Genomic DNA, 26202 nt, shown 5'->3' on the forward strand with positions numbered 1-26202 from the left:
TATTTTTATGAATCCGCAGCAGAGGTGTATATTGGCTGTTTTTTGGGTGTATACGAAGCATGTGTTGGGGTGTACCTAATGATTTTGCATTCTGCACTATGGTAATTTGTTTTCAGGTATAATTTGGTCTGTGGTTCTTTTGTCGGGGTGAATCACCACGGTCAGTCAACACTTCTCGGATGCTCTTTGATGAAAAACGAAGAAATTGAATCATTCAAATGGTTATTTCAATGTTGGCTTCGTTGCATGGGAGGAAACGCTCCGAAAGGGTTTCTCACCGATCAATGCGCATCAATGAAAAGGGCTTTAGAGGCCTGTATGCCAACAGCAATTCACCGTTGGTGTATTTGGCACATCATGAAGAAGATTCCAAGCAAATTAAACGGGTACAAGGGACATGCAGATATTGAACGAGAAATGAGCCAAGTTGTTTTTAACTCTCATAGCAAAGACTCATTCGATAGGAATTGGAACGATTTTCTGCTGAATTTTGGTCTTGTGGACAACAAGTGGCTTTCAGGTAATGTCTTTTTAAAATCTGTAGCAGAGGTGTAAATTGCATGTTTTTTCGGGTGTATTTATAGTCTGTGTTTGGGTGTATTATGCAGATCTGTATGAAGACCGTCATATATGGGTTCCTATCTATCTGGATCACCACTTTTGAACAGGGATGAGAAGCACACAAAGGAGCGAGAGCATGCATTCATTTTTTAACAAGTTTATCACCCGGAACAGCTCGCTTATTCAGTTCGTCAAATAATACGATAATTGCCTCGGAAGCAGGGAGCAAGCAGAGAGAGAATCAGATGCTACAGATTTTCATACGGTCATACCGTGTGCAACCAAATCCTCCATTGAAGCTCAGTTTCAAGATGTGTACACTCATCAAAAGTTTAGGGAAGTCCAAGCGCAATTCAGAGGAAAGGCGAATTACATCACCAGATTAACGAATTCCGCTCTAGGCTATTCAGTATACGAAGTCGGAGAACAAGTTTCCAGCTCAATATTCAACAAGTTTGTGGTTACTTACGACTCAGTTGCAACTGAGATAAAATGTCAATGTTTATTATTCGAGTCGAGAGGGATACTGTGTCATCACGCACTAAGCGTGTTAAGGTTTGAACAAGTAAGCCAAGTGTCACCTAGATATATACTGGAACGATGGAGTAAGAAGGTAAAGAGGCGACACACACACATCAAGAGCAGCCACGACGAGCCACTGATGGAGCCAAGAAGCAAGAGGTTTGACCAACTGGTTTTTCGTTCGCAAAATATTTGCGAATTTGCATCCGAATCAGAGGAGATGACTGCATTTCTGCACCGTGCGTACGATAACGTCATGGCCGAGATGGAATCATTAAAAGCCAAAAGGAATGGGACATCTTCTTTAACCCACGAAGACGCCAACTTGGAATCTGTTAACAAACTTCAAAGCCCGCCAAGGATCCGAACAAGAGGACGTCCAAAAAATAGGCTAGGTTCAAAGTTGGACAAACATATTGCAAATGCTGCAAAGAAAAAGAAAATGAAAGTTTTAAGCGAGGTAAAAGTAATGTTCTTTAAATTTGTGGTGATTGAGTTTATTTTTCTCGTTAATAGTTTAGCTAATATGTGACTGTTATATTCAGATAAACCTGTTTGATGCTGCATCAGTGGTGCATTCAAATAACAGGCAATATCAAGGACATGTTATGAATTATCAGTTTACGGTACCAGCAGCAGTGGATAACTCTTTGGGTGTATAGTCTTACAGAATATGGGTGTAAAAGCACTGTTTCGCTTGGGTATATTTTTGTGAATTCACATTTTACATTTTAAGTGTTTAGGGTTCAGGGTTTTAGTCTCAAAGCATCATGGGGGGATAGATTTCAGGGTGTATATTCAACTTTATTTGGGTTTAAAAAATCGCAGGTTATGGGTGTATATTTGATTTGATGTTTTTCTTCATATTTTGGTACCTGTAATTCATACATTTTGAATACAGCACAGACAGTTTAACAGCACATAGAGTTTGGGTGTATATTTTAAGAAATCTTGGGTGTATATTAAACCCCCCGTTGGGTGTAAATTTTATAATCTGTCTTGATGTTTTCCTTCATATTTAACCACCTGTAATACAACTTTTGAATACAACACATACAGTTTAACAGCATATATAGTTTAACTATGGAAAAAAATTTCATTGAATAGAAGTTGTTTATAAATGGCAATTTTTTACAGCATTTGTTCAATTTACAAATTAGCTAGTAGTTGGATTACTCATTTTCTATATCAGTAGAATTTATCTGACAAAACGGACTCAATAATACGGAGGATGGCTTCGACAGTCTTATTGCATTACTCGCTCTAATTGCTTCATCTCTCTCTTTACTCATTTCACTGAATAGTATCCGCGAAGCATACTCCACTCTATAGTGGTCCACCTCGTCCTACAATTAAAAAGTATATTCTGTTTAAACAGCAATATTAATTCATTAAAGTAATACAGAGTTATATAGTTCTAAAGACAGTTACCTGTTTCCAATTATCCCATTCATACTTCCCCTTTTTAATGTTTTCCGGTTCAATTAACTCAAGCCACTTCATAACGTTGATAGCATAATCATATCTGAAAATGAAGAAAATAAATTACAAATCTCATTTAGGAAAGTTTAATGTTCAGAGTCACAAATTTATACGTTGATTTTTGGCCTGATATTTTGACGTATGATGCTTTAATGTCCTTCTCCTTCTCGCCTTTCTTCAGAGGTTCCCCGCCAACATATGCTCTCATTCTTAAAATTACATATCCCTTAAATACCAAAACAAATCAGTAATACACCCAACTTGATCCACAAGATACACTCAAATGGTTCCACAAAATACACCCAAAGGACAACACAGAGCCAACTTACAGTGAATTTATTAAGCTGCTTTCTCTCCTCGCTTGGAGCTTTCTTGTGTAGCGGGTCAAGTATATGAAATCTCCGCTTTCTTGTATCAATCACCCATAACCACCAATGGTCCGCGTAGCAAATAGGTGCAAAAATCTAAAGGATTGTCATATTTCAACAGTGTGTTATTTTATTTGGCATATAAGTAAAGAACGGTACTAACAAATTTTACAAATGAAAACTTACATATGGATGCGAAGTTATTTTTTTTGCATCTATGAAGGGAATAAAACTTGGGTAGTCTTCCACCCTGAATTCTTTATTGGTTCTAGGTGATATGAATTCCCCGTTTGGGTGCTTCGAAATGGCCATGTTCTGCAACAATTGTTAAACAGCAAATGAAATACTGAAAATACACCCAAGTGAATACTATAAATACACTCAAATGACTACACAACTTACACCCAATTGAACTTAAAAAATACACCCAAGTGAATACAGAAAATACACCCAAAATTCGTAGAAGTAACACTTACCACAATATCGGGGGGGGGGGGGGAGGAGACAGTATATTTGTTCTTGAAACCTTTTATCATTTGTCTGGTTGAGGATGAGGCACATGGAAGATACAATCTAGAAATATATGCCAAAATGAATTTATATTAATAAACATTGCAGTAAACTTTGGTGTAAAAACATTAATGTTATTCTTATATTACCTCAGCTTCTATAAAAGTTGCTGGCTGGAGTGATGCAATGTGCATTTTTGTCAAAATGTATTTATCTTGGGCCATCAAAGTGCACATGTTTTCATACTCGTTAGTTCCGCCATCTGCGTATGTCTTCACTCGCGTCCCCCAAATGTAGCACTTCTGTTTCATATCATCCGTATTCTTATTTATCCCCGCAGGAGTTTCAAACCTCCCAGAACTTTCTCCCCCAGTCTCCCTTTGAATTTGTAGACTTTTACTTTCTTCTTTTGCTGCATTTCTTTCTATTTTTTGTACCAAATCGTCTAATTGTTCTAGCAAATTTGCAGTTTCTAGAGATTTTGCCTTTTCTGTCTCCTGCGTTGACGCTCCTTCCTGGCTTGAATCAGTCAAGCCAAGGCTGAATGATGGCACTGGATATGTTTTAGGAACATAGGATGCTGTCTGTGCCATCATCATCAGGGCAACAACTCTTCTGCGCCTGGATGACTGCGTCATCATGTATAACGTATTATAAGAGTAAGAATATACAGATCATAAGCAAAGATTGATTTTAGTCTGATGAACTTACATTTTAGATGGAGTTGGGGGAAGCGTGGGTGTGGTTTCTTGAAGTTGTTAGGGGGTTCAGGAGTGCTGCACAGTTACACAAAATAAATCATGGCGTAAAAAAACTACTCAGGAACAATATACACCCAAACTGTTAGCAAATATACACCCGAACTGTAACCCAATATACACCCAAACTCTAAACAAATATTCACCCAATACTATTTCTTACGTTTCTATAGTTCCTTTAATCTGTAGCAGAGGGGTTGGTTCAAAATCTGACTCAGTTGTTTCTTGAAGTTCCGGCACAGTGGTTGTTTGGGACGCCGGCACAAAAACTTGAATTGGGACTCTAAACAAGAAGAAAAATGAAAGGTTAACAACTCCTTTCAAAATAATAAGGTAATAAGGTTGAAATATTCTTGAAAAACTCACATTACAAGCACATCCGACGGTGTCTGTTCCCTCACAACAATCATATTCGAATCAGCCGGCTCACTGGCTGACTGTTGAACCGGACTCAACCTAAAATACACCCAAAGAAAGTCAAAAAATACACCCGAACAATTCAAAAAGAAGACAGGCTTTATTTTTTGAGAACTTACATACTTACAGTTTTTGCTTTTTTTTTCCTGCCTTTTTTTTCTTGAATAAAATCATAAAGGGCTTTTTTTCTAAAAAAAATATATACAGAATTAGAAGTAGAAGGTAATAGAAGAACAAAAGTAACGGTTATTTGAAAGAGAAATTACATGCTCTCTGACGGCTGGTTTACACTACTCTGTTCTGTGCGTCCTTGAGAGGAAGGATCATCACTTCCCAAGTTCACAGCCGGTATTCTAAACAGATTTCATGTTATTCAGACAAAATAAGAGACAGGTATTAAATACACCCAAATGAATGCATAAGATACAACGAACTGAATGGACAATATACACCTAAGACAACAAACGAAATATCCCAACTTAATAAACAACATACACCCAACTTGATCCACAAAATACACCCAAATGGTTCCACAAAATACACCCAAACCATGATAACAAGATTTTATTAAATAAAGCTTCTTACATTTCAGAGGAGGCATAGCGACCTTCTGTCGATCGCAGGTCAGCTTCGTTTTCCCTGCGAAGCAAGAAACAATTATTAGGAAAGAAAACACACCAAAATCTGAAATAGACAGCCCAGCAAGACATACCCCTCTGCAGCAGATTTATCAACGTTTTCCCTTAGCAATTCATCTAGCTCTTCACTTGATATTTCATATCTCTCACTACATTCATAAAAGAAGATGTTAACAAAAATAATTACGATGATAGACGGTAATATAGCTTACGAGGTACTGTACCCATCAAAGTATTGATCTTCTTCAGGAGGTGAATCTTCCACAACAACTTTTTTCTTTTTTGGTTGTGTTCTGGGTGGAAAAAAAAGAGTACCAATCAGAAATAAAAAATTAATTTTATCACAGAATATTATCCAAAGAAGTGCTTTACTTTTTTGGTGTTGTTTTTGTCTTTTTCTTTTTCTTTTCCTTCTCCACTGGTGATGATTCTTCACTCCTATAAGTTAATAATAGATACTTCAGTTAATACACAAAATCTTTATAATGAAACCAAAAGAAAGGAGTAATAATTTCAGGACATTACTCATCACTTGATTCAGATTCAGATTTTGAATCAGAATCTGACTCCTCTTGACTCTTCTTTCTTTTTCTGGAATCCATTCTGGAAGGCAAAAAATCATTATTTAGAACATACTAAAAATACACCCAAATGAATGCACAAAATACACCCAACTGAATATACAATATACACCCAACGCAGCAAACGAAACACACCCAGCTTAATAAACTACATACACCCAACGTGATCAACAAAATACACCCATCTCGAAAAAGAAATTACACCCAAGTATGGTACTTACTTTTTTCCCTTTTTGCTGGGGTGTTTTCTTCCTGAATCCTCTGAGTCTTCTTGAGTCTCAGACTCAGAGGTAGAACTGTCACTGTCAGTAGTTGTTTCTGTCTCTGAAGACAATGTTGAACTCGCCTTCCTTTTTTTGTTTTTTTTATTTCTTGTTTTTTTTCTTTTTTTTTTCATTTTTTTTCATTTTTTCTCTTATCTCCGCCATCTTCACAATCCTCTGAAACATTAGATATTTTAGTTAGCAGCATTCAGGTAAATAAAATACATCCAACATATTATGTTTACTTACCAAAATTTTCTCTCTTTCTGTAGTCATTCTTTCCACCAACTGCTCCTTACTCCAGTTGGCAATCCATGGTTTTGGTGGTCTTTCAGCCCTCTTCTTCCCTTTGTTTTTTGAAAGATGAAAGTAAATTATCATCAGGGCAAAGAGGCAGCCATCAATTGCCTTCTTCTTTTTCTCCTTGTAGTCTGTGATGCCCTTGACGATGAAGGTCAAAACATGCCCCCCAGTTTCACTCCGTGATGCTGTCCATCTGAAAAATTAGGGGCAGGTGGATAGGCGAGATTTTGTTTATCGTCGTTGGCAAAAGGAACGCCATCTGTATATAGAGGATGAATATCCTCTTGAACATCAGGCGTTCCTCTTCGTTACCAACGCCGATTTCCATCATCTCATCGGTAAGACTTTTGAGGGTCTTACCCTGGAATCTTCTAAAAATTATTTTGTCATCCTCAGAAAGTTTCTTATAGTCAACTTTCTCAGGAAATAGATCTCCTACAGAAAGGAAAACAACAAAGTATCAAAGTCAGTTCAAATACACCCAAGCATCAACTTAAATACACCCAAGCATCAATTTAATATACACCTATAATTTTGAGCTAGTTACCTGTTGCATTGATGCCAAGCGCATGACCTATCTTTCTTGGTGTTATTTTGAAAGAACCATATCCTGTTTCCAGTCTGTTCTCCCCAAGTTTGAAGTTGTTTGCTAGCTCCCTTAACAGTTGGTGATGCACCCTTAGTGGTGGGATGTGCATCAACCCACCGAATCCGAGATCCCTCACAATCGCCTTCTTCTCCTCACTCATGTTTCTGAATTTATCACTTAGGAGATGTGTGGCACACTTAAGGTCTTTTGTTTGGTTTCTTGCTGCCATTTTCTCTGAAACGAAAAATACACCCAAAGATATCAGTAAGATACACCCATATATATGAGTCAGATACACCCATTAATAACAGTAAGATACACCCATTGATAACAGTAAGATACACCCATATATATGAGTCAGATACACCCATTAATAACAGTAAGATACACCCATTGATAACAGTGAGATACACCCATAGATATGATTCAGATACATCCATATATATCAGTTAGATATCACTCAAACATGCTTCAATATCAAGCAACATTACAAGGTCAAGCAGTATACACCCCAATATACGGAATATACCCCAAAAATCAGTTACCAGAAGATCTAGAACAACAAGAATAACAAGAGAACTTAGAACAACAACGTAGAAGAACAGTGTAACAAAGAAGCAAGAATAACAGTAAACCCTAGAACAACGACGTAGAGGAAAAGTAAAACCTAGTTCGTAATCTGGAAAATATACAGGAATCTTAATGAACTTACCTTGAGTATTGTTGCTTTGTTTTCTCTTCAGATTCTTGATGGAGAGTTTGATGGTGTGTTGATGGAGGTTTCGAAGGTTAGCGACGACTTGTATATTTTGAACTTCGATTTTCGCTCGAAAATGGAAGGGTTGTTTTATTTTCGAATCGCTTTGAGAAGTGGAAGAAGTGGAAGAGTCTGCCATTTACTCGTAGTGTGCGTAACCGTTTGAGTGGCGAGCGCGTGAATGTGACGCTCCATTCAATCCGTCTTCATACGCGTGAGTTGTATTTGGGCTGGGCCAACTTGTAAACTTGTAAGCTTGTATGTGTAGCAGGCCCGATACCATATTTATTAGGCTGTGCAAGTGGGTGAAATGGAACATCATAAATTCATAATGTCTCACTAAAAGACAATCGTCAGCATATCTTACCATTAATGTTTTCATTCATTATTGTGTATTGGCACAAGAGAAATTATATGTTTGTAACTTCGTATCATATTTGTTTATGGTGTAATTAGGTATCTATTATAATTTATTCTTTAAGTAGTTATTATTTATCGTAATAATTATTTTTAGATATTATATTTTAAATTTTTTTTATAAATTTAAAATTTAAAATTATATTTTTTTTAATTAGAATATTTATATTTAAATTTAAATAAAACAAAACGAAAATAACAAACTAAAATTAAACTCTAACCAAATTAAAATTAAAATAGTACTATTAAAATCATTTTTTCGATTTTAAGATCGGTATATATGATTTTTTATTCTAATTAGCAAAAATAATTAACACAATTATTTTTAAATGAGTTTTAGATGGATTCAAAAATTATTTAGTATATGATTTTGTAATTTTAAAAGTGTTTATTAATGTATACAACAAATAACATGGTTTAACATTAGCCTAATAATAGTAGGACGACTGCTTTGTTTTATGACAAATAACGTTGTCTTTTTCTTTGAGTATACGAAAATTTCTATTTTATTAGTTTTATATGTGTAGTTCAAAAAATTTGTTTAACAACTTCGTTCTTGGACTTAAATATAAAAAAAAGTGCTATATATATTGAACTGCTCTCAAAACTAAAGTAGCAAAAGAGAATCAATTTTTTTTTTATTATTATTTGTGTTAAAATAAAAATATTTTTTGTTAAGAAAATATAAACACAAATTTGATAAAGTTAAGATGTGTACTAAAAATATTTTATATGTTATCTTATTATTTTAAATGTGTTAAAAAATTATTTATACAAAAAAATATAAATATAGTTTTAAATGAATTTTAGACGTGTACCAAAAATATTTTATGTGTTGTCTTATTATTTTAGATATGTTATAAATATATATAAAATAATAAAAAAATACAAACAAAATAATTACACGAGACATATCATCAATATTTTGAAATGTTAATATAATGTTAAATATCAACTTCTACTAATACCTACTATGGTATACATTCTTCATGAAACTAAGAAATAAAAAAATTGAAGTTGCTTATTTTGTGAATAAGAAATGCCAAATTTCTGTGAATAATAAAAAAAAATTAAAACAGTAAATAAAAAAACTAAAATTGTAAATGAATAATTATCAGTCATACATAGAAATAAAATAATATAAATAGAGTAATTTGAATGATTAATTTTTTGAAAAACGTAAAATATAAAAAGATAGTTATTTAACTGTGTTAATCATTTGTATTTTTAAAATTTAAATTAAATAAAAGTGTTCATGGTTCCTAAAATTTAAGAAATATGATTAAATAAAAATAAAAAATAATATAATAAAGTAATTAAATTTAAAGGCCGATTAAAAGATAAATTTTAAAAGACAAATAGTATTATTGATTTGTTTATAATGATTAAATAAAAACGCTCTACAAATTAAATAGGTTTGTTTTTTCGCGTTAATATTAAGAAGACAAAAAAATCACAAAATAATAATTAATAAATATTAAATAATACAAATTTTAATTATTTTTGTCTAATTTTTTTTGTTATTAAATATTTTTAATTTTTCTCGTGTATAAATATACTCCATCAATTATGAATATATTTTTCTAGTACTCAAACACCAAAACAATCCCTCCCATCAAGAACAAGAAGATGGAGGTTAATGGTAACTTAGTTATGGAGAAGAAAACAATAGCTAGTAGAGCACATTGTTTGGTACTAGCATACCCAGCACAAGGTCACATAAATCCTATGATTCAATTCTCAAAGCTTTTGGTACATGAAGGCATGAAAGTGACATTATGCACAACCCGCTCCTTCATCAAGAAGTTGCAAAACTTGCCACCTTCCATGTCCCTTGAATCCATCTCTGATGGATTTGACAACGGTGGGATTCAAGTAGCTGAATCCGTCAAGGCCTATTTGGACAAGTTCTCGCAAGTGGGCCCACAAACCCTTATTGAACTTCTTCAGAATCTTGCTCAAATAGGGTACCCTGTAGATTGCATAATCTATGATGCACTCATGACTTGGGTTCTTGATGTTGCAAAAAAAGTTGGCATAATTGGAGCTTCTTATCTTACTCAAAATATGAGTGTGAATAGTATATACTATCATTTTCAATTGGGTAAGATTAAGGTTCCTATTAGTGATGAGGATGAGATTTTGCTTCCTTCTATGCCCAAACTTCAAAAGTGGGACTTGCCTTCTTTCTTCTTCAATGATCCCACTATGCTTAAGTTTCTTGTGGATCAGTTCTCCAACATTGACAAAGCTGATTGGGTCTTGTACAATTCAATCTATGAGCTGGACAAAGAGGTACTTACCAAATTTATTTATTCAAGCATCTTATTCAATGATATCTTTCTAATGGACAAAATTAATCCCTTTTTGTCAAAAGAATTTTTATGGACATATTAAGACATGCACGTACACATTTTAGGAAAAATTTTAAGTGTACCGGAAATATTGGTGTTTCAGTTGTTTTAACCGTTAATTTCAATTAATATATTATATATATTTTTTATAATTTAAATCAACGGTTAAAACAACTGAAATACCGGTGTTCCCGATACACTTGAAATTCTTCTCACATTTTAACCATGTATAAGTAAAGTTATAAATATAAGAGGAAAGTGACAATTAGATTTTCGAAGATTTTGATTTGGGACTAGGGGTGGCAACACTACCTGAACCCGTGGGTACCCACCCCGCCCCTACCCGTTCGGGATGGGTAATTATTCGCACCCGCACCGGGCGGATTTTAACGGGGCGGGTTCTTGGGCGGGGTGGGGCGGGGTCGGGTTTAGGTTAAACCCGCCCCTACCCGCCCCGGTATATATAATAGATATATAAATATATATTTTTAATAGAGCAATGCTAGGGAGCCAGCAATTTTTGTGATTGTTAGCCATCAACTAGCCATCAATGATGATTTGATGGTATGGAATTGGTATGAGATTTCATCCAATGGCTCACCTTCCTCTGCTGGTTACATGCTGGCCAAAACTCAATAAAACTGCTGGCCTCCTAGACTTTTCCTTTTTAATATATAATATATGTAAGATATATATAAAATAATTAGTAAAATGATTAATAATATTGTATCATATTTAAATTTTTACTTTAATTTATGTTATGTATATAAATAATAGTTATATAATTTTTAAAATTTTATTTTATTTTTTGGATTTAATAATTATAGGGGCGGGTAGGGGCGGGGCGGGTACCCGCAGGGAAGGGTTAGGGTTTAACATTTTACTACTCGCGGGTAGAGGCGGGGCGGGTTCGATGCGGGTTTTCATTGAGTGGGGCGGGGTCGGGTAGAGCAAAAACCTGCCCCTACCCGCCCCGTTGCCACCCCTATTTGGGACTAATTAATACTTTAAAAAATTTATTAATTAAGTCTTTTACAATAATAAATGGTTGACATATATACCTTCTGTCAATGGATAGTATACATGAATGGAGTTGTCCAAATATTTTATTATCTATAGTGATGTGTGTCTTGTTGCTATCCGATGAGCATAGAAATGATGTAGTTTTGGACAATAAAGCATTCATTATCTTTTGAGTTTTCATATAATCTTTATTAACTGTTCTCTATTTATCATGAATCCTACTATAATCTTTATCAATTGTTATTTACATAATAATCTTTCATAAATAGATACGTTACAGTAGTTAACAGTATATATAACTACCACCGTTAAATTTTACGTGATAAATCGGTTGAAAGATATAACATATCTACCGTTTACTTTTATAAATAAGGATGACAAAATTTTTCGAGATGTGGGGATCCCTGTGGGGACTGGCCCGAATGGAGATTCGACTGTGGAAAATTTTCTCCGCGAAGATGGGAATGGGGGACAAAATTTCTCCGAGGCAGGCATGGGGAGCCGAGTGGGGATCCCCGTCCCGTCCCACTAATCCCCGAAATTCTAAATTTGCTTAATTGTCCTTAAAAATTTATTTTCAAATATGTTTTTTAGTCATTTTACATAGAGAGAGAGTCAAAATTCCTAATCCTCATTTGCATCTTTAGTTCATAGATCTCTAACGTCATCCATACTCCATCAAACCTCTCTGCCGCCACCCCCTCGCTACTCTCCCGTCTCACCGCATTGTCACCCCTCACCGTTCCATCCATCATCGTCACCGTGTCGTTCTCTATATTCGTGGCGTTCCTTTCCACAATTCTGTCGTCGTGTCCATTCTCCTCTCTGATGCTGTGTCCCCTACCTCGTCTACTACTCTGTACTCTGACTCGCCATGACGTTTCCCACTGTGTCATTTTGAAAGTCACCATCTTGACGTTTGGATTTTTTGTATAAAATTTTGCTATTTTTGTATAGGATGGATACTTTCAGCTCTATTCCTATGAAAATTAATAATTAGTTAAAACTATTAGAGAGATGGGGAATATAATGGGGTCCTCGCGAAAAATGGGACCCTGTGAAAAATGGGGACGGAAAGCAATATTTTCCCACGACATAAAATGAAGATAAGGATAGGGAGTAAATCTGGGTATGGAGATGGGGAGCAGAGAGACATCTCCCACTCCCGTTCTTAGTTCTATAGAAAATATTTCATTTAAATTATAAGAAAAATGATAAATAAATGTATTAATGCATTTATAGTTGATTTTGTGTCTCTAGAGCTTGTACTTGTTTTCTAGATTATCGACCTTGTTCTTGTACTGCTGTCGTGTAAGACATTCCGTTAATTATTTAACTTTGACCTTACAGCGAGACTACATTGAAACTAAATGAAATTTTTTGGATTCAAATAGGACATTTTAAACTTTAAAAACTAAAACAGGATTACAGCAAACGTAAGGACCAATTTAATACTTTATCCTAAAAATAATAAAAATTAGTTTAAATAATTTAAAATTATTTTATTTAATATTTATTAATTATTATTAAGGATAATTATATAATTTTAAATAGAATATATATATAATTATAAATATTTTATATATATAATTATAAATATTAAAATAAATAAAATAATTATAAATAAGTGTGAAATTTCTTGGGCTTTGGAGCACCCCCACGCCCCACCACTAAAAATGAATTATTGTGGAGCATATCTTATCTTAATGCCATGCTTTATTAATATTGTTTTTCCATGTATAAATAAGAAAAACACACACACACAGAACAAGAACAAGAACAAGAAGATGGAGATTAATCACAAAGTAGTTACCGAGAACACAACCATAGCTAATAGACCACATTGTTTGGTCCTAGCATTCCCAGCACAAGGTCACATAAATCCTATGATTCAATTCTCAAAGCTTTTGGTACATGAAGGAGTGAAAGTAACACTATGCACAACCCGCTCCTTTATCAAGAAGTTGCAAAACTTGCCACCTTCCATGTCCCTTGAATCCATTTCTGATGGATTTGACCATGGTTTTGAAGGTATATCCCCCCGGATTTATATAACCAAGTTTTTGCAAGTGGGCCCACAAACCCTTATTGAGCTTCTTCAGAATCTTGCTCAATTAGGGTACCCTGTGGATTGCATAATCTATGATTCATTCATGCCTTGGGCTCTTGATGTTGCAAAAAACAATGGTATAATTGGGGCTTCTTATCTTACTCAAAATATGGGTGTGAATAGTATATACTATCATGTTCAATTGGGTAAGATTAAGGTTCCTATTAGTGATGAGGATGAGATTTTGCTTCCTTCTATGCCCAAACTTCAAAACTGGGACTTGCCTTCTTTCTTCTTCACATATGAGGAAGAACCCGCTCAGTTAAAGTTTCTTGTGGATCAGTTCTCCAACATTCAAAATGCTGATTGGGTTTTGTGCAATTCAATCTATGAGCTGGACAAAGAGGTACCAAATTTATTTTTTGTTTATTTCAACATATATTTTGTGAACGCCTAATTAAAAGGTTAGGGATGTATCCATGGATCTTAGTATTCACTCATATGTTCATAACAGGCAAAATTGATATATTTTTTATTGAAAAAAAAAATGTCTGATCTGAACACCTTTAACTATGTTTAAATGATTAACATTATTGAAATAGGACGAAAAATTTTGGAAAAAAAATTTAATTTTTATTCCAGAACTAAAATAAGATGAAATAATATAAGATATTTGGGATAAAAATATATAGAATATTTCAAACTATAGAAATGATATGTGAAAAAATAAAACAGAACTTTATTCTTATAAATATAACTATGTACTTCCATCAAGATTATATTCACATCAAAATATAGGATTGATAAAATAATTAAAAAATAAAGAGTCTATTATTTTTGAATTAATTAAGTCTAAACCAGGTTTGTAAGAATCGAATCGAATTGGTCGGTTTAATTAAAAAAATCGATAAATTAGACCTTCAATCGATCTGTCCGATACAGTGGTATGATTAAAATCAGTGAGAACGGTTTAAAATCGGTTAAAATCAATAAAAGTCTATAAAAAATTGGTCTAACCAAATCAATCTAGAAAAAATTCTAAAATTGTTGAAGATGTAATTTAAATTTAGGCCCTTCTTATTATTATAAACTTCCTTTATCACTAAATTATGTTATTCATTATTACTTTAAATGCTAATTATTAATTATATAATAAAAATATAATAATTTTATAAATATTATTTTAATTTTATTTTTATTTATATTTAAATTAATTATATTTTTTATTATTCATAATTATTAATATAAATATTATTAAACATATATAAATATAAATTAATTAGTTAGTTATTGAAATAGAAAATAGTTACTTTAGTATGAAAATAAAATTAAAAAAGTTTTATTATAAAAAATTACTAGAATTTTATATACTTATTTAATGATAACTGGATTATAATTTGTTGATTAGAATTTGTTAAAGTTTGATTATTGTTAAAATATTAGTGAATATATCTATTTTAAATTTTAATTTTAGACTTTTGATTATTTTATATTTTTTATTTACGTAGGATCGATTTTATTAGTTCAACCAATAATTTATCAGTTAAATTAATAAACCAATCAACCAATAGTTTAATCGGTTTAATCACCAATTTGATTCTTACTATAGCCCAAACCACCGACAAGTGCCCTCAATATGGTAGCATTTTCATATTTTGCTGCGCAACCGCCACTGCATTTCTTGTAGCGGCAATTAAGAACAGTCGCTCTCCGAAGCCCTTTTTGTAGTGCATTTTCATCATGAAAGTAAAATTAAAAGGTAAATTTTAAATCGGTATCCGAAAGATTTTAACGCTAACAAAATGGTACTTGACTTTTGTTATTGATAAAATAATCCCTGAAAAGATTTTAAAATTTGACAAGCGTGCCCCCGAACTCGTCGGAACACATCTCCGGCGAGCACAATATTGACGTGGCCACCATGGTTTGTTGACCTGACAAACCCCCTCCAACCCTAACCTTTTCTCTCCCTCCTCAATAGTTCCCCCTTAATCTCTCACATGCCGAAAATAGTTCCCCCCTCTCCCTACCGATTTGTTGTTCCAGTTCTTGTTTTATTGGTGATTTGCTGTAATAACAATAGCCGGCCACAGCAGTATAGCAGTCTCCCACCCCCGTCCCCGATCTCCCTCCACCTAAGAAACTGACACCAATGTCTTTTTCAGAATACGATATGTCATTTTCGCCCAACAACAAAAAACCAAGAAACACTGAAACGCAATCCCAAAGACAGACTTAGCGACTTACCCGGTTGCGTCTTCCAACACAGGCTCTCCTTTGTGAACGCCAAACACACCGTTGAAACCTGCGTCCTCTCGCACTGCTGGAGGAATCTCTGGAACCTTCTCCCAACCCTCACTCTTCACTCATCCCACTTCTGGACCTTCAAAACCTTCACGAAATTTGTTTCCACTGTTCTCACCCGACGCGACACCTCCTCTGCCGTCCTCAACCCCGATTTTGAGCGCCATCATTGCATTGAGCCTCACGTCCCCAAAAGAATTGCCAATTATGCGATCTTGCATAAGGTTCGCAACTTAGGTATCTCGGTGAAATGTTATATCGTTCATATTTCTCAGGCAATTTTCTCGTGCTAGACGTTGATGTCTTTGAAGTTCTCTGTTTACCCTAGGGGTTATATCTACGAAAATATGTCGTTCCCAAAATCGCTGAATTTAATAACATTGACAAGCCTGCATCTTCAGCATTTCACGTTCTGCGCTAGTAGTGATAACGCTAGTGATAGAGGGAACTGTTGGGGAGGGAGAAGAGGGGAGTGCGTTAGGGAGGGAGAGGGGGGCTGTGATAGGGAGGGAGAGGGAAGCGGGAGTGTCCGTTGGGTAGAGGGAGGGAAGCGGGGTTATGATGGGAAGGGAGAGGGAGGACGAGTGTGCGCTAGGGAGGGAGGAGAGATTAGGGTTTGTGGTGGTTTGCCAATTCACCAAACACATGGTGACTATGCCAATTCGGGAACATGCTTGTTAAATTTTAGAATTTTTTAGGTACCATTTTGTCAATAACAAAAGTTAGGTATCATTTTGTCAGCGTTAGAATCTTTCGAGTACTGATTTAGTATCTATAGCTATCTCGTAAAACTAAATTGTTTTTTATTATAATAAAGACATTAAACATTATGGATACATAATTTTATAATATAAAAGAAAATATATGAAAATTGAAATAATTTTATTAATGTATAAATATATCTTTTAAAATATGAATTATAGTTTAGTAGATTCTTATATGTCTATATTTATGATAATTACCTTAGCTATATAAATATTGTTAAAATTAAAGTTATATTTTTTTTATAATAATTATTTTAGTAATATTTTTTTAAAAAGTTGTTAAATAATAAAAAATATTATTTTTATTTTAATAATATTTTTTGAAATATCATAATTATTGTAGTCAATGTAGCATAGACATACTAGAATAATCCTTTTAGTTTTGCATCTAATATTTGTTAAATAATATTTGTTTTCAGATTGCTGAATGGACAACAAAGATTTGGCCAAAATTTAGATCTGTAGGTCCAAACATACCATCTATGATCTTAGATAACCGGATTAAAGACGACCAAGATTATGAAGTTGCACAATTCAAGCGTGAAGATTGCATAGAATGGCTAGACAACAAGCCAAAGGGGTCAGTTATTTATGTTTCATTTGGAAGTATCGTTCCCCTTAACGAGGAACAAATGGGAGAAATCGCTTATGCTTTGAGAGATAGTAATCATTATTTTTTGTGGGTGGTTAGAGCTTCTGAAGAGAATAAACTACCAAAAGATTTTGAAAAAATATCGGAAAAGGGTTTGATAATAACATGGTGTTCCCAACTAAAAGTTCTACAACATGAAGCTATAGCATGTTTTGTAACACATTGTGGTTGGAACTCTACATTAGAAACATTGAGTTTAGGAGTTCCAACTATTGCAATGCCACAGTGGTCAGATCAAGCCACAAATGCAAAGTACATTGTTGATGTTTGGAAAGTTGGAATTAGAGCTCCATTTGATGATGATAAGAAGAAAATTGTGAGAAGAGAAGCATTGAAAAAGTGCATCATGGAAATGGTGGATGGTGAACAGGGTAAAGAGATAAAGAAAAATGCAACCCAGTTGAAGAAATTGATTTTGGAAGCTGCTAGTGTTGGGGGAAGTTCTCATGGAAACATTTTAGAATTTGTGAATAGTTTGCAAGGTACAACATGCGGCTAAATTTTTTAAATATTGACCGAATTTTAATGTAATACTTAATTATTAAGTTTTAGAATATTTTTTAGAATTTTAGAGGTGTATTATATTTTTAATATTTAAATATACAATATATAAATTATGTATTTTTTTCTCTTTAAATTTGTAAAAAATTTTCTAAAATCTAATAATCGAGTATTATACTAAAGTTTGGTCTATATCTAAAAAAAATTACGACCACATGCCCCGGATTAGAAATTAGTCCTTGATCACCGTTATATTCTTTAATTTCCATCACTTTATAATAACGCTGGTCCGGTTTCTACTTTTATTAGTTTATATATTTGCATGACAATATGAATCTAGCAGTGATATCGTAATTTTAATTGACAAAATGTTTGGGAACGAGGAATTAAAAGAAGGCATATATAACCTGCTTTTTATGATTTTTTAATATATTTATTTTATATTTTTTAATTATTATTAAAATAAATTATTAATTTTAGATATAATATATATTATTATAAATATTATATATAAAATTAAAAATATTAAATTAAATAAAATAATTTTATGTTATTATTTTTTTAACATTATTGGTAATTTGATATTCACATCTTCATTAAAATATTGGTGATATTTATTGTAAAATAAATAAATAAAAAAGATATAATAAATATAAAATAAAAAAATTTAAATAGAAGACTCTAGTGTTGATATTCACTATTATAATTATCTCACCGTAATAATAAAAGTAATTCATATATTTATTAGTATTATATATATTGCAACTTAAACAGTAAATTCACAGTAAATGATATATCGGGTCGTGTATTATTAGCAAGATACATTATTATTCTATGACACTAAGATATGATACTTTAGGATCAATGATAACTTCATTTTCTTCTTTAGAATGAAATTGATCTTTTTTCACACCCAAAAACCTTACGATTATTGGAGTAATTAATGAATGTGACTTATCTATATAAAATCTCTTCAAAAAAATTTTTGTGCATGTTGTTTGATGAATAAAAATCTCATTTTTTTGTATGCTTGATCTGCAAGTCAAGACATAATTTAGTCTTTCCAAGATCTTTCATTTCAAACTCTTTTTTTAAAGCTTTTATAATTGTTAGAATCTCTTCGAGGGTTCCAATAATATTTAAATCATCAACGTACACAACAATTATAATGAATCCAGATGCAGATTTCTTTATAAAAACACATGGGCAAATATCATCATTCTTGAATCCGTTTTTTGCCAGATACTCAGTAAGACGATTATATACCACATTCGTCTAGATTGCTTTAGACCATATAACGATCTTTGCAATTTTACTAAGTATAACCCCTGCGAATATTCATGGCATGATTTAGATATCTTTAGTCCTTCAGGGACTTTTATATAAATGTCACGATCTAATGATTCGTATGAATAGGTTGTTACCACATCTATTAAATGTATATGTAGTTTATGTTATGCGGATAAACTAATCAAATAACGCAATGTGAATACATCCACTACAGGGGAATATGTTTTTTCATAATCTGCACCGGGTCTTTGTGAAAAACCTTGTGTCATAAGTCGAGCTTTGTAGCGTACAACTTCATTTTTCTCATTTTGTTTTCTCACAAATACTCATCTGTATCCAACAGATTTTACATCTTCTAGTGTACGGATTACAGGTCTAAAGACTTCACGTTTTGCAAGTGGGTCTAACTTAGCCTTCATAACTTCCTCCCATTTGGCCAATCATTTCTTTGTTGACATTTTTCAACTGTTCTTGGCTTAAGATCCTTACTTTCATGTATGATATTAATGTCACATTATACGCAAATATTTCATCGACAATTATCTTATTTTGGTCACATTTTTCTCGTGTAAATACATAATTTATCGAGGTCTCGTCATTTTCACAATTTTTAGGTATCTGAACGTTTTCTGGCGTCAAAACAATATCAGAATTTTGGACAACTGCAAGTGTCTTTATTATGTCTTTATCTTTTTTAACAGGAATAATATTTACCTCTTTTTGTTTTCGAGAATTTTTGTCTTTAAAACAGACAGGTCTACCACATTTTTGGCGTAAATTTGTTTCGGTGGCCACTTGTCCAACTGGAGCATCAATTCGAATTGGACATTTTCAGCTGGTATATAAGATTTGGTTATCCTCTTTGTATCATAAAATCCATTAGGCAATGAATTTGCTATTCTTTGCAAATGTATAATCTTTTGAACTTCTAGTTCACATTGCCCTAATCGAGGATCTAAATGCATCAAGGATGATGCATTCTAATTAAGTTCCTTTTCAAGAAGCTTATTCTCTCCTCCTAATATTGAAAATTTTGATTCATCAAAATGACAATCTATAAATTGGGCTTTAAATACACCTCAAATTTGTATCTTAAGATACCTCACTATAGAGAGAGAATCATATCCAACATATATCCCAAATTTTCATTAGGGTCCAATTTTGGTGCGAGAAGGTGGTGCAATGGGAATACATATCGCACACTCGAATATTCTTAAATGGGAAACGTTTGGTGGCTGGCAAAAAGCTAATTGCATAGGAAAGAACTGATAGTAACTTGTTGACCTCAAACGAATAAGTGTTGCGGCATATAAAATAGCATTCCCACAAACCGAGGTTGGGAGATTTGTTCTCATAAGTAAAGGTTTAGCAATTAATTGGAGGAGCTTAATAAGTGATTTTGCTAACCCATTTTGTGTGTGAACATGAGCCACTAGATGTTCAACGCTTATTCCATTAGCCATACAATAAGCATCAAAGGTTTGGAAGTAAATTCACCAGCATTATCAAGATGAATTGCTTTGATTGGATTTTCTAGAAACTGTACTTTTCATCGGATAATTTGAGCAAGTAATCTCGCAAATACGAAGTTGCAAGAAGACCATAAGCACACATGTGACCATCTCGAAAATGCATCTATTAGGACCATAAAATATCTAAACGATCCACATGGTGGATGAATAGGTCCACATATATCATCTTGAATCCTTTCTAGGAATTCAAGGGACTCAAATCCAATCTTTACTAGTGATGGCCTTAAAATTAGTTTTCCTTGAGAACATGCAGCACAACAAAATTCATTATATTTAAGAATCTTCTGGTTCTTTACTGAATGTTCATGGCAGTTTTCAATAATTCTCTGCATCATTGTTATTCCAGGATGACCCACTCAATCATGCCAAGTTATAAATTCATTTGGGTTAGTAAATTTCTGGTTTACAATGGCATGTGATTCAATTGCACTAATTTTAGTATAATATAATCCAGATGAAAGTAAGGGTAACTTTTCTAATATAACCTTTTTATTTGAATCATGAATCGTGATATATAAGTACTTATGATTTTCCTTATTCATTATTTCAATATGATATCCATTTTAGCGAATATCTTTAAAACTTAACAAGTTCCTTAGAGACTTAGTAGACAATAGTGCATTATTTATTATGAATTTTGTTCCTCCGGAAAACAAAATTATAACTCTTTTGGAGTCTTCTATCACATTGTCTGAGCTAATAATAGTATTTAACATATTCTTCTTTTGATATAAGATGTGTAAAATATATATTACTTTTAAGACAGGTATGCGAACTTGCACTATTCGAAGACAAACATCTTCACTATATGTCCTTACCATTTTTTTCAAAGACAAATAATAATAATAAAATGAGTAAAAATATATTCACTGTAAAATTATTTTATTGATTGAAATCGTTTTTCTAAGAAATACTGTACATAGTATCATATACTAAAAAATTTTATTATTATTATTTTAAAACTTGGCATATTTAGTAACTTTAAAATTCATAAACATAAATATTTTATTAAACATTATTTCTATACACCATACTTGAAATTCAAATACACAGGGAATAAACTTAATTTTTTTTACAAATTATTTATTTACATGAGTATTTAACAATTCCACATATTAAATTATTCCATCATTGATCAAATGATCAATATTTTTTTCAGGATCCTCAAAGAAATCAGATACTCCATAATGAGTGGTGTAATTTTCAGCAACATCCTTTAAAACAAAATTTGTCTCCTTTCTTTTGTCATCCTTTTTCAAATATGCTTGATAAAGATCGACTAGGTGCCTTGGGGTACGACAGGTACGCGACCAATGACCCTTTCCACCACAACGGAAATATTTGTCCTATGTTGATTTATTTTACCCATTGTTTCTTTCTTTATCCCACTTCTAGTGAGATCCTTTCTTATGAACATAATTTTTCTTCCTTCCATAATTTTTTTTTGTTACCAAAACCTTGCTGTTTACTCTTCTAGGGTAATAATTTGCCGCATTTGCTTCAGGAAATGGGGCGGCGCCAGCTGTGCGTGCTTCATGATTTCTTAAAAATAACTCATTGTTGCGTTCAGCAACAAGAAGGCAAAAAATTAGCTCAGAATATTTTTTAAATTCTTTTTCTTGATACTGCTGCTGCAAGAGCACATTCGTGAGGTAATTCGGAATATTACTGAATTGTATTCATTTATGGATTTAAAACCGTGTAGGCATAAGTGCGTTCACTCATATCGAACTTGAAGAAGTCATTGTTTTTTTTATGATTATACATTTTTTTCAATATTTTTTCACAGATTTGCAGGATCTTTAGTATGGGATATTCATTGTTTAATTCTTTGTCATTGAATCAAGATGGATTTCAGCATCTAGTATCCATGATAAGTAATTGTTTTCAGATGTATTAAGAGCATTAAATTCAAGATGAGAGAGTTTTGACATAATAAAAAATTTATTATCTGAGTCTTCCTAAATTTTGATCAGAGTCTCGTGCTGATAATGTGTTATAAAATAAATAAATAAAGGAGATATAATAAATATAAAATAAAGAAGTATAAATAAAATATTCTAGTACTGATATTCACTAATATAATTATCTCACTATAATAATAGAAATAACTTATATATTTACTAGTGTTATATATACTGCAATTTAAAACCCACATAGATATATAGAAAGAGAAAAAAATATATATTATCGTAGTATAGTTTTTGCTTAAGACTTAACCTTCTATTTATATATGTACAGAATATAACATTTTCAATTTTATTAAATTCATTCTCTCTTGAGAATGGACATCTTTGTAATGATCCTCATCACAAAAATATTCATTGCATGTCTATCGTGGTTAATTTTGTGGCTTGGAACCTTTGTCGATTTAGAAATGATAAATGTCTATTCAAATTTATTATTTTTAATTTTTTCTAAAATTAAAAGTGAGATTTAAACCCACAATTTTTAAATAAGTATGAAAAAATTAGGGTAAAAAGCAAAAATAAGTCAAGGAAAGCCATAATTTACGTAAATCAGCGAAGTTAAAAATTGCTTCATCAATCAACCAAAGGACATCTCTATGTAATTCGAACGAGTTGAATTCGAATTATATTTCTATATAATTCGAACCTACTCAACTTGAATTGTATAAGAACGAAAAGCTCAGTAATTCGATTCTATATGGTTCGAACTATAAGCACACATAATTCAAACTAGGTGAGTTCGAATTACATTGGCAAGCTTCCCCAAGTAATTCGAACCAATCAGGTTCGAATTACCTCCATGCACGCCATTCAATGTAATTCAAAGTGAGTTAATTCGAATTACACAAATCGTATTTCGAACTAAGCTGGTTCGAATTAGTGAGGACCAGACTTGTATATATATGGTGTGATCGTGAGTTGCTCTCATTAGAGGGGGTAAGATGGTTAGTGAGGAGAGTTTTGTAGTGTTGGTTCACCACAGAGGATCGATTAAGAGGAAAACTCGTTCTGGTGTGAAGTTCACTGATAAGGATCCTCTCTGTATTATCGTGAGGCCTACGACGAGCTATGATGACCTTGTTAGCTCTGTACTGTTGAAAGTTGGTCTGGAAGGTGTGAAACGGGTTAAGAAATTTTTCCATCGCATTCCAATCATGGTGCTCCAGGAAACTGTGAAGTATGATTGTTTCACGATCGGGAGTGATGAGGACTTACAGGTCATGTTTCATTGTTGCCGGCAGTTTCCAGAAGTGAGGACACCAGAACTGTTGGCAATGTTGGTTAATGTGGTATTCAGCTCGGGGGATTCGAACTGGAATACCACCACTTTACCCACAGTAGCCGGTTCTAGCTCTAGACCTGCCGTTGCTTCTTCCTCCGTCCCTACGTACAAGCCACCCGTCCAGCCTGTCGCCTCCCCTTCATTCGCTGTTGATCTAAACGGCAGTATAGACGACAAGGTCGAAACAGGGGATTTCTTCTGACCTCTTTACAGTGTGTTGCACCGGTTGGGGTTGGAGATGGATTGTATGATGATCCAGAGGACGATGATGTCGAGCCAGATATGATTGCTGATGACAGTGACGATGATATTGGAGCGAGTGAGCCTACTGGGGTGGGAGGTGGTTCTAGCTCTGGCACACAGCAGTACCCTCCACATTTTTTCTCTTTAGACTTGGATGCCATGAGGCAGGAGAGGGTTCCTGGGCAGCCTGCTGGATTTGGCGCTAGAGATGCTGAAGGGTCTGCAGGTTTGACAGACTTCCAGGTTGGTCAGTAATTTCAGGATAATGATGAGGCCCTGTTAAGTGTGAAGACTTACAGCATCCGTCGAGGGGTACAGTACAAGGTAGTGGAGTCTGACTATCACCGGTATGTGAGCAAGTGTTCCGAGTTCGGGAATGGGTGCACATGGTTAATTCGGCTGAGTCTCTGACAGTGCAAGGGCCTTTGGGAGGTCAAACGGTACAATGGACCGCATACGTGTCTCGCCACCTCCATCTCCAGCGACCACAGGAGTTTGGATTATCATGTGATATCGGTATTCATTATGCCAATGGTTAGGGCTGATGCATCCATCAGTATCAAGGTGCTCCGAAATGCCACGGCTGCACATTTTGGATTTAGGCCGACGTACAGGAGGGTCTGGTTGGTGAAGTGTGAGTGGGCGAACTGGATTGAGTATTCATTATGGACACAGCATTGTGATGAGGGGCGAAGATTCGGACACATGACGACGAATATCTCTGAGTGTGTGAACTCAATCCTCAAGGGTGTCAGAAACCTTCCTATGTGCTCGCTAGTGAAGGCAACATATGGAAGGTTGGCCGAACTGTTTGTTCGCAATGGGAGAGAGGCTGAGGCCCAGTTGGGAACCGGACAACAATTCAGTCAGCACTTGGTGAAGTGTATCGAGGCCAACTTGAAGACGGCGAGGTGCTTCACAGTGACTTTGTACGGTAGGGATAACTCCGAGTTCACCGTCGCAGAGACGACTCCGACTGGTTCGTTCTCACTGGGTAGCTACAGAGTCTCGCTTGCATCTCAGACATGTGACTGCGGATACTTCCAGGCACTTCATTTCCTGTGTCCCCACGCACTGGCATGCTGTGCCTACTCACAGCTTACATGGCAGCCTTACGTCCACCAGTTATATCGTCTTAGTTCGGTGTTCAGTGTGTATTGGATGGGATTCACACCTCCCATTCCGGAGGGTTTCTGGCCACCATATGACGGGTCAACTGTGATCCCGGACCCTAACAAGAGGCGTGCGAGAGAGGGTCGTCCGAGGTCAACTCGGATACGGACCAATATAGACGAGGCAGATCCGAACTGGCCAAAGAGATGTGGGCTCTGTCGGTAACCTGGACACACACGTCGGAGTTGCCCACAGGTCGGAGGAGCAGAGCACACAGGGGAACATGAGTAGGTGTATTGTTAGCTTTGGTACTTTGTTTATTTCACTTTCGCGTTTAGATTCTACTATTATCGGTTTTCGTACTTGTAGTTGATAAGTGATAGAATTTGTTAATGTTAATGCGATGTACTGTGCATGGAATCTTAATTAATGAATGTGTTATGTTTTCTGAGTTTTAAATGAAATGTCTGTTGAATGCACACGTTTATAAATAAATCTTCAAATTAAATTAATACATGATGCAGAAACTATGCTAGTAACAGAAATAAACACTAAACATCCATTTTCAAAGTACAATATCATGATTTGGAATAACATACTGCAACATAAATAACCAAACTACATGTTGGATCGTTAAAGTACATCAACTACAAAAATAAACTTGGCTAAGATACAACAACGAACATGAACAAACAACATACAAGATACATGAATCATCTAAACAGATGCGAGCCGGTGAAGCAACGACGGGGTACCCGTGTCTTGTATCCTCTCTGGATAAGTGGCTCCTCATCCTCGGTCTCATCGTCATCCTCATCCGGGGCAGGCTGTGCAGGTTGCCTAGGCTGGACGGGTGCCCCAGACGGCCCGGCAACTGAATGTGACGCAGCAATGTAGGCGGAAGGAGGAGTACCACCCAACGCAAAATGGTCAGCAGCAGGAATCGTAGGAGGCTCGT

The 26202-nt window shown here is 34.3% G+C and overlaps 1 protein-coding gene across 2 annotated transcripts; it reads left to right on the top strand.

Annotated features, from left to right (window-relative positions):
* The first annotated feature begins 9731 nt into the window (after positions 1–9731).
* LOC112797626 (UDP-glycosyltransferase 74G1) lies at positions 9732–17996 on the top strand. Of its 2 annotated transcripts, none has more exons than XM_072236150.1 (2): positions 9732–10461; positions 17081–17996. In XM_072236150.1, the coding sequence occupies exons 1-2, from the start codon at positions 9796–9798 to the stop codon at positions 17810–17812; spliced, it is 1398 nt and encodes a 465-aa protein (XP_072092251.1). In that variant the 5' UTR covers positions 9732–9795; the 3' UTR covers positions 17813–17996. The 2 variants fall into 2 exon arrangements, with proteins under 2 accessions (XP_072092251.1, XP_072092250.1); XM_072236149.1 differs by lacking the exon at positions 9732–10461 and adding an exon at positions 13198–13999.
* Positions 17997–26202: the final 8206 nt, after the last annotated feature.

This window comes from Arachis hypogaea, chromosome 4, assembly GCF_003086295.3.
Source record: "Arachis hypogaea cultivar Tifrunner chromosome 4, arahy.Tifrunner.gnm2.J5K5, whole genome shotgun sequence".
NCBI classification, from domain to species: Eukaryota; Viridiplantae; Streptophyta; class Magnoliopsida; order Fabales; family Fabaceae; genus Arachis; species Arachis hypogaea.